We start from the raw sequence: 11236 nt of genomic DNA on the forward strand, positions 1-11236 counted from the left end.
TAATGAAATGAAATGCAACTGCATTGACAAAACCAAATGTCCTATGAACAGCCATTGTCTTTCCACATTGTTCATCAGGCCACTATCTATTCAAATAATCCGGAATATAAAGAAAAAGCGTATTTTGGACTTTTTAAAGTTCGGTATGCAAACCACATAAAATCTTTTAATGCAGTTAGGTACAAGAATGATACAGAGCTATCAAAAGAAGTATGGAAATTAAAAGAAAAAAACTTTACACCTTTAGTCAGATGGAAGATTGTTAATAAATGCAAACCATATAACTATCATCAAGAGTTTGTAACCTTTATTTAAACAAGAAGTTAAAAATTTTGGAACTACACTGTATATATATATGTATATATATATACACATATATTTGTACATATATATATGTATATATTTATATATACACATACTTATATATATATACACACACATATATATATATATATATATATATATATATATATATATATATATATATATATATATATATATGTATATATATATATATATATATGAATGTGTATATATAAATATATACATATATATTTACATATATATTTGTATATACATATATATATATATATATTTGTATATATATATATATATATATATATATATATATATATATATATATATATATAGATAGATAGATAGATAGATAGATAGATAGATAGATAGATATAGATATATATGTAAAAACTGTTAAAGAATCATTTAACAACATTATTTTATTTAAATAATACATAATATTATTTTGTACAACAGTTTAATGAATGCTTTCGAGTCTATTCCGTAAACGCACATTCCGAAACGCTCCTTCCGTAAGGAACTGTTTCGCAAGTATTCTTTCGAAATGATTTGGTTCGCAAGTTTCTTTTCGTAAAGAGCTATTACGGAATAATTATTATTTATTTTTTTCGTATAACGCATTACGGAAGGTGAATTTGCGAAAGAACAACTTCCGCAATAGCAACTTGAAATACGGAAGATAAAAATGCGAAATTTTCGTTTACGGCGAACAACCAAATATTAGTCCGTATAAAAGCCAAACAGTAGCCCACCTTTTATCTGTGGAAAAAAAAACTAAACAAAATTTTTTTTAATTTTTTTGTAAGAATAAATATTTTAAATATTGTTAAAAATTAAAAAAAAAATAATAATAATTTTATAAAAATAAATATTTTTTTCCATAGTAAATGCTATGAGCCAACTTACCCCGTGAAAAATTTGTCAACTTACCCCAAAAGCTTTTTTTTAATAAACAATCTATAGATCCTGAAAAACGGCAGCTTTGAAAAAAAATTCTGACTGGATATAGTAAACCAATTGTGACTGGAACTTTTACAATAATTTTTTCACACGACTAAATATTTTCTTTGTAAAGTAAAAAGGAAGCGATGTTCTAAAAGTTACGTTTTTGTCCAAAAAACACATAAATTTTAATATCTCCCATGCACACGCGCGAATCCTGACAATACTACAGTGAATGATGAATTGGTCAATAAGGAAGTTTCTGAGTAATTTTTGTCCTTTTCTGATGAAAGGCTCTAAAGATAAACGCAGTTCGTCAACTTACCCCTGCGGCCAAATAGCCCCGGTCTCCGCTACAATCGTCACACTTGAATGCGTTAATGTAAAAACTTGAATAGAAATAAGTTTGTTTTTATTTCGTGTTTTTTTATTTAAGTTTTATAAATGAGTTTTTGATTAAAATATAAAGCTAAGTTTTTTAAGTATTTTCATACAATATCAATTCAAACGTAACGTGGTTATGCCCCTACTTTCCCTAAATAGTTTAAAGATTTCTTGTTTTGAAAACCTTACAAGTAGTGTTACATCGTGAATATCGTAAACGCACAAACATCGTGAAAATACACATCATTTAAAAAAAGCACTTTGATATTGCATTTAGTTTTATTTATTTCATTATAATTTTTTTAACAATTATTAATAACTTACATACTTACAAAATCAATAATATTTAAATTTTAAAATTCTTAAAATAATCAAAACAATCCAGGAAAGTCAAGAAACACAACCTAAAGTATTTTGTCATTATTTTGATATTTTCGTTTGTTGTTTCATTTTGTTTGTTGTTTCATTTTTTGTTATTGTTGTTTATTTATTTTTATTTGAAATTGTTAAATCTCAAAATCTTGCATCCCATTTTTGAAATAAAATAGTATTACCAAATTTCGATCTTTCTTTTACTCTTTCTGTTTTTAAAACTAAATCTAAAATATTTTCTCTTTGGACAGCATTCTAAAATTTTACTAAAAACGTATGTAAAATGTGTTTTATAAATCTTCTGCATATCATATATTAAAATATTTGTATGTTGTATCTTTGCATTATGTTAAATCTGCAATATATCTATATATTACAAATAAATATGTTTAACTTTCGATCCGAAACCTTTTATGTTATTATGACTTTTATGTTATTATGTATCACGACTATCATTGCAAACTGAAAAAAATAATTATACAACAAAAACAAATTTTTCGTCAACAAATTTTTTTTTTTTTTTTGACATTATTTTTTTGTATTACTTTAAATATTATTTATCGTTTTATTTATTTAATTTAAATTACATTTAGAACGTAACTTTTAAAAACAAAAGCCCGCTGGTTGCACTTTTGTAAACAGATCACATACATAATTTTTAGTTAAAAGAAGCATATTCAGTTATGAATAGCATAACCAAAAAAAAAAAAGAAGGGATATTGAGTTGCCACAAAATAGAAGGATTAGAAAAACAAAGAGACAAGGGACCAAGTTCATTAGATTCGAAATAAACCAATAATGAATAAAAAAGATGTAAATTTTATTTTACATTGATAAAACTTTTTTAAGTATGAAAATCTTTCCTTTAATTTAGTTTACTTTCTTTTAGTTTACAAATCTAATTCCAGTATATCAATCCTGTTTGCTACATTTGATTTATATGGTAGTAATAAAAATTCGATTTTATAATAAAAAAACCGGTTAAAAAAACCCGGTTTTTTGAAATTTTCCAGTTTTTGTCAAGCCCTAATACATAGTAAAAAAGTATTAAGTTAGTTACAAAAAATTTTCATTTCAGATTACATATATACAGTTTAAAAAAAAATTTAGATCCTTTTTCAACTATATTATGGCGCGTCCACTTTGCCCATGTCGTTTTGGAAAAATATTAGATTGTTCTTTTTACAAAGCTTTTTATCTTTTTAATTTATTTGCCCTTTGTTAATACTACAATAAAAAGGTTGAACTTGCATTTTTGGCACAGTGGTTAGAGTTCTGCGTCGGAAACAAAGGTCAGGGGTTCGACGCTGGTTTTAATAAACGACATTGGTAGGGAAGGAAGCGATCCTCATAGTTTTATACTCTTTTGCGGTGTTGCAACACCTTAAGGACTACTAAAAGGATCTCAATAACAACAACAACAAAAAACTTATGATAGTAAAAAACCTGGTTGGTGCAAGAAATAGAGAAGTTGTTTTTTCTTTTTTCACTCTTTTCCCAATTAATATCGAACACAAAGAGATTCTAGACATGCTTCTGGCTCCCAGAAAATAGTATATTTTCAGTCTCTTTTCAGGCATTTTTATTTAGTTCCTCAACATTTTTTATTCTCTTTTTTTCTAAAAGCAAAAAAGAACGAGCGAGAGCTATGCTGACTGCATTTTTTGAGTAAAAGACAATATTACCTAAATTAAATAAAGTACATTATTATAATTTAGTATACATTTAATACTATTGCAGTTGTTAAATATGCACTACCATTTATAAAAAATATAAAAATTCTATCTCATAAAAAAGAGAATTGTAAAAAGACATAAGGAGCAAAAAAAAGTTTTTTTCAATTTTATTTTTTTGATTCCAATCTATCAGACATCTGTAACCATGCAGTCATTAGCGACAGTTTCCTTTGTATCTAATGTTTTATGCTGAACAACTTCAACTTCGCCGTTTTCCATGGAGTGAACGTTTAAAGTGATTGAACTGGCTTTTCTAGCTACTTCATTACACCGTTCCTTCGAAAACACAACACGTACTTCAGTGTTGTTACGTTGCCAATTTTTAAAAGATAAATAATGGTACCTAATTGTAATTACAATCCAGAACAGGTAAAGCATTGCTAAAAAACCGGTGAGTAAAATAAGCCCAAAGCCGGTCCAAAATTCATCGTGGGTATAGTATTGCTGAGCACCTTGTATGCAAAGCCATGAACTAACCAAACCCAACGGCGTTAAAATGAAAAAGCATGCGACATCAATAAAAATATAACGTCGGTCACTAGAGAGATTTCGTGAAAGTATCCACTAGAACAAAAAAAATTAAAAATTACAAATGCTTTTTTTAACGTATTTATTATGTTTACTATACAGATAACATTTGAACTTTATAAAAAATCCCGTAAATTTTAAGTTGTTAGACAAATAAGAAGGAAAGAGTTAAAAACTTTCTAAAATAAAAAGAAATCGAAACTCTCTAAAAAATTTTCCTTTAATATTTGTTTTAAAGTAAAACATTTTAAATTCAATTTGAAGTTATACTTTTTAAAGATCAAGTGATTACAGTATTACATCGGAAAATAATAATTTTGCCAAATCATTCTAAGTTCTTGTAATTTAAAAAAAAATATCGTTGCTTATTCAAACATCATTTTAGTTAACATTTATAATTATTTAAAAATCCTTTTAACCTCCCGTATTCCTTTTGATGTCATAACGGTGCAAAATTCATAATTGCAAAGCTCGCACTTTTTTCTTGCTGCCTGACTTAACCATTTTTCCAAACATGCGGAATGTAAAAAACCGATTGTTCCTGTACATAAGCATGGAGATAAAAGGGGCTCAGTTGCTTTATTGTCTTGACATATTCTACAGTATATTCCACTATTGCGAGTTGATAGAGATATTTTGCTGTGTGTTTTTATAGAAACGTTTTCTTTTGATGAGTTAGACTAGAAATATTTTAAGTATATTTATTTAACTAATATAATCTTAATATCAAAATATACATATGTATACATACATACATACATACATACACACACATACATACATACATACATACATACATACATACATACATACATACATACATACATACATCATACATACATACATACATACATACATACATACATAAATACGTACATACATACATACATACATACATACATACAAACATACATACATACATACATACAAACATACATACATACATACATACATACATACATACATACATACATACATACATACATACATACATACATACATACATACATACATACATACATACATACATACATACATACATACATACATACATACATACATACATACGTACGTATAAAACATGTCCCTGAAAAGTTCACTATATATATATTTTTTTAATTATATATTAATTAATGATTTCGAAAAAAATTATACGAGTTTTTTTTCATAAACAAGAAAAAATATTAAAGATAAAATTATGATAACAAGTAAATAATTATTTATTTTATGTACATAAATAAACTAATTTAAAGAACATACAAAAAAAATCAAAAAAAAAAAGGAGAGTAAAAAATAAAGAAATAAAGAAAGAAGTGTCAGAAAAAGTTAACGAGAAAGAATTAAAAAAAAACAAAAAAAAAACTCGAATTTAAAAAAAAAAGAACACTTAAAAAAGAAAAAGAAAGAGTAAACAAAATAATAAAGTAAATAAATAAGAAAGACTTAAAAGGAAAAAAAAAAATTCGCAAGTTAAGAAGAAATAAAAGAAGAAAAAATAAAAGAACAGCTAGATCGGTTGTTTTTATAATTTTAGACCTTTTTTTTTACGATTTAAATTGTAATCATTTGTTTGTCTGTATATTTTAATTCATACTAATTTTATTACTATTTATTTTTCTCATTATCTTATTTATTCATAGCTAATTGTATTCACTTTATTTAAAATTTATTACTAATAATATATTTTTTGTTATTATTATTAAATATTTATTACTATATATTTTTATAATTAACATATTTATACTACATATTTTTTATTATATATATATTTTATTATTATTATATAGTTTTATTTGTTACTGTATAGACTTTTTAGGATAATATCATAATAAATATTATTTAATATTGATTTATATTATTTTAGTTTAAATATTAGTATTTTATCATTCTGTCTTTCTAATTAAACAATATTATAAATTATTGTTTATTCATTGAAAGATAATCTACTGTTATATTATTAACTACTATATTATTTAATCGTTGTTATATGTATATATATAAATATAATCTATGTTAGTTAGTTGAATGTTGTTATATGTTATTTACCTATTTGTTGTTATACTAAGTATTTTAATATTTATTATTAATAAATTATCGCTAAGTATATAACTTTATTAAATTATTATAACATTAACTTTAGTTTTTTTCTTATTAAAACATATATTTAAATTGATTAACCAAAATTACGTAAATATAATAGCAATATTTATTTATTTATATTTTATTGACTTTGTCTTATTATCTTAATTGTTTAGCTTAATATTTATTAATTTATTTTAAATACTTTATATTATAATTAGTTTAGTATTTGATTCTTTTATATAGTTACGTTTAAATCTTATACATAATAATACATTAACTTTAACACTTTACTCATTCAATAAACTCTATTATGGAAAGTTTTCCTTCCATTGTATGCCACAAAAATGTTGCTAAAAATCACAAATCTATTCAGTGTGACAAATGTAATTGCTGGGTACACATCAAATGCAATAACATTAGTAGCAAACAGTATTCTGATTTAATTTCTGATCCACAGACCTGGTTCTGTATTATTTGTGATCCTCAACCTAGTTCAATTAAAACACTTAATTTAAATGTTTCAACTAATTCCCCTAATCTCAATTATTTGTTTAAATGTCTAAACAAAGTAAACAATTGTGTCTTAGATTGTAAGTACTACAATGTTGATGATTTTAATGCCTTAGATCTTAACCTAAACCCATTAAATTTCTTACACTTAAATATTTCCTCACTTTCTTTTCATATAGATGAGTTAAAATCTTTAATTAGTTCCTTTAAATTTCCTCCCTGTGTTATTGCTGTGTCTGAGACAAGGCTGAAACAACATGTATCACCCATAAGTAATGTAGAAATTGAAAATTATGTGATAGAACATACACCAACTGAGTCCAGTTGTGGCGGTGCCCTACTTTACATTAGTTCTACTTCTATATATAATAAGAGAGATGACCTTTTATTGTACAAAGCACATGAACTTGAATCAGTCACCCTTGCATGTCAATTCATGATTTTAATAAAAATTTTCTTCTTAATTTATTGGAAAAACTTACAAAAGAAAATAAAAATGTTATGCTTATGGGTGACTTCAACATTAATCTTCTTAATTATGAAAACTCGCCTGAAATATCATTTTTCATTAATAATATGTGTTCAAATGCTTTTTTTCCTTACATTTCATTGCCAACGAGAGTCAATGTAAATTCAAAAACTCTAATTGATAATATTTTCATTAATTTTCACTCTAACAACATTATATCAGGTAACCTAATAATCTCAGATCATTTAGCACAATTTGTTCAAATCCCAAGTTTTCACTCCAAATATACAACAGAAAAGATATACAAAAGGTGTTAAGAGTATTCCTTGGTCCCAATTAATAAAAGAAGAAGACGACCCAAATCAATCTGTTAAATTATTCATGCAAAATTTTGAAAATATTCTTAATATACATGCGCCATTAAAACCTCTTACAAAAAGACAAATTAAATCTAAAAGTAAGCCGTGGATAACTCAAGGCATTTTGAAGTCAATTAAAATAAAAGATAAACTGTACAGAAAATTTCTCAATCATTCGTCAACTATAATAAAGGAAAGAACATTTAATTTATTTAAAGCATACAGAAATAAAATCAGTAATTTATTAAAAATAAGTAAAAAAAACTTTTATTCAAATTTCTTTCAAAACAATTTACACAATATGAAAATTACATGGAAAGGAATTAGAGAAATAATTAATATTAACAACAGTTTCACAAAAAAACAGTCTATTAATCTTATGATCAACAACAACTTAATTATCGATAATAAAACTATTGCTAATTCATTTAATGATTATTTTTTAAATATATCAGTGAATATTTCTGAAAAAATTGAACCTTCAATTAATAAATTTAACGATTTTCTTAAAATCCCAAATTTTAACTCATTTTTCCTTTCACCTGTTACAAAAGAAGAAATTGAAGCAATTATTTCCGTGATGAATGATAGGAAAAGTATTGGCCCTAATAGTCTTCCCACTTCAATTCTTAAACTATCTTCAAAAATTATATCTGAACCAATCTCTAAAATGGTTAATAACTCATTTAAAAAAGGAATTTTTCCTGACGTTTTTAAGATTGCTATAATTATTCCAATTCACAAAAATAGGTCAAAGCTTGAACCATCTAATTACAGACCTATTTCTTTGTTATCCAACATCGGAAAAATATTTGAAAAAACTATGTACAAGAGACTGTACAGTTTTTTTGATACCTTTAATTGCTTTCATAAATTACAATACGGATTTAGACGTAATCATTCTACTACACATGCGCTAATTGATTTTACAGAAACTTTAAGAAACGCCCTTGATAAAAATAAGTTTGTTTGTGGTGTTTTCCTTGACCTGCAAAAAGCATTCGACACAGTAAATCACGATGTTCTTCTTGCTAAATTACAATACTATGGTGTACGTGGAATTCCACTTAAATGGTTTAAATCCTACTTAAATAACAGACTTCAATGCGTTACAGTTAAGGAAACATCCTCAATAACCAAAGCTATAATTTCGGGAGTTCCACAAGGGTCAATATTGGGGCCTCTGCTTTTCCTTGTATACATCAACGAACTAAACACCTGCATTAATAATGTTTTAACATACCATTTCGCCGATGACATTAACCTGTTAATTGTTGAAGATTCGCTTGAAAAAATGAAGTTAAAAACTAATGAGGCCATATTTTCTGTTATTAATTGGCTCAGAGCAAATAAAATTTCACTAAACGCTACAAAAACTAAAATAGTTATCTTTAAAACCAAAACCCAAAAAAACAAGGAACAATGCACTTTTAACATTAATGGAAAAATATTAACTTTGTCAAAAACTGTGAAGTACCTTGGAGTTTAGCTGGATGAGAGTCTTTCTTTTAAGTACCATCAAACTTACTTACAGACTAAGCTAAGCCGATCAGTTGGAATGTTAGCCAAGATCAGACATTTCGTAAATTTTGAAACACTTATGAGTATTTATCATGCCATATTTGGATCGCACCTTAGGTATGCGTGTCAGATTTGGGGTAAAAAAAAGGTCCGTTAAACCAGCTAGTTTCACTTCAAAACAAAGCCCTTAAAATTATTCACTTTCAAAATTTCCTATTTGACAATGTTTCTCTACTGTATAAATTGTCTAAAATTCTTCGGCTTAACGACAATATTACTTATTTAAATTGTTTATTTGTATGGGATTATCTTCATGATAAACTTCCAATTTCCTTCAAGAACTTTTTCCTTCAAATATGTAACAAACATTCTCACTTCCTAAGATCCTCTTCATGCAACAATATCTTTGTAGAACATACTAGAACAGTAAAATTTGGCAGTGAATCAATTAAACATCAGTGCACCAATACTTGGAACAATCTCCCTCATTCTTTTAAAACTGAAAACTCAATTTCTCGATATAATTTTCTCAATAAATTAAAAAAACACTATTTGGATAGCTACTAGAATAACAACATCAATAAAAGCAATATATCACTGTTAATAGTCTTATTAAAAATACTCTCTCTTGTATATTTTATTTATTTTATCTTTTTTTTTTTTTTTTTTTTAGAATCTTTACATTTATGTACAGCTTTTTTGTCGTCCTTGTACAATGATTGAATGTGTATGTGCGTATGCCTGTGTGGGTATATGTATGCGTGTGTGGGTATATGTATGTGTGCAAATGTGTGTATATGTGCATGTATGTGTGTTGTGTGTTAATATGTGTGTGAATGTGTATGTATATTTATGTATGTGCGTATGTAGATAAGTATAGACATATTTAAATATACCATTGTTATTATTATTATTTAACTTATTGTTATTATTATTATTTAACTATTAACTTTATTTTTATTAATATTATTATTTTTATTAATACCATTATTTTTATTGTTATTAATACCATTTTTATTATTATAGTTATCATTAATGTTATTATTATTGTTAACGTTATGATTTTTAGAGTTAATATTATTTTATTCTTATGTTCTTTATTATTATATTCATTATTATTAGGTGTTTACGTATCATTAGTAATTATACTATTTGTAAACATCCTTGAATTGTAAAATCATGTAATTCAGAATATATTGATTGATTGATTGATTGATTGATAGAAAAACGTAATAAATTTTCTATCATCTTAAAATTTACTTAATTCTATTCTTTGAAAACATTATAACGTATAAAAGCATTAATGTGGTAATACTTTTAATTTAATTTAAAAAATAATATCCATTTAATAAAATCATTTATTACCTTCATAGTTTGTCTTATGTATTTATATATATTTATGTTATTTTTGAATGCAGCAGTTTAAAAAAGCATAAGTTAAAAATGATAACCTTGCAGTTGTTTAATCTAAATCCATAGTTACTTACTAAAGTGGTTACTAAAGGGAAGTTTTTTAGTTGATGTTTTAGATACTTGAGAATTCATCAAAAACCGATGTTTTCTCGTATAATAATGTTGAGAAAATTAGTGCGATACTTTAACTTTGGTCACCAATGAATTATTGGTAATTTCTATAGCCGTCTTTACTAAACTACAAAAGCGGCAACTAGCAGGAGATTAATGTTATTAACAACAGGTAACAATAAAAGAGTTACCTGCTATTAATAATATTTTTTGGAAAAAAAAATGTTATAACAAGTAAAACTTTTTGATTTTTTTTGACTAATAATTTATTTATAATAACGTTTTTAAAAATAACATGTAATAAATAACCTTTTTTTTTATCTTTTAAAACGTTTTTTTAAATCAATTAAATAAAATGACCAAACTTATGCTATGGTACAGATGGTTTTTAGCCTTTTTTAAATATTTGTTTTTGTTTGAAATAAAGTATTAAAAGCTATTTTTTAACTTTTATTATTTTATTTTTACAATATAAATTAACGACATACCTA

The 11236-nt window shown here is 25.1% G+C and overlaps 1 protein-coding gene across 1 annotated transcript; it reads right to left on the reverse strand.

The window, feature by feature from the left end:
* Window positions 1-3702: 3702 nt before the first annotated feature.
* LOC101235722 (E3 ubiquitin-protein ligase MARCHF2) lies at window positions 3703-10732 on the reverse strand. Its single transcript, XM_065816202.1, has 3 exons — window positions 10587-10732; window positions 4700-4960; window positions 3703-4316 (listed from the first exon to the last, which is right to left on the reverse strand). The coding sequence occupies exons 1-3, from the start codon at window positions 10590-10592 to the stop codon at window positions 3882-3884; spliced, it is 702 nt and encodes a 233-aa protein (XP_065672274.1). The 5' UTR covers window positions 10593-10732; the 3' UTR covers window positions 3703-3881.
* Window positions 10733-11236: the final 504 nt, after the last annotated feature.

This window comes from Hydra vulgaris, chromosome 13, assembly GCF_038396675.1.
Source record: "Hydra vulgaris chromosome 13, alternate assembly HydraT2T_AEP".
Lineage (NCBI taxonomy): Eukaryota > Metazoa > Cnidaria > Hydrozoa > Anthoathecata > Hydridae > Hydra > Hydra vulgaris.

Excerpts from the sequence above, each read along its gene's own strand:
- LOC101235722 (XM_065816202.1), bottom strand. Across the intron at positions 4,317-4,699 it reads CATCAAAAGGAATACGGGAG|TGGATACTTTCACGAAATCT; the intron begins GTTAAAAGGATT and ends TTTTTGTTCTAG.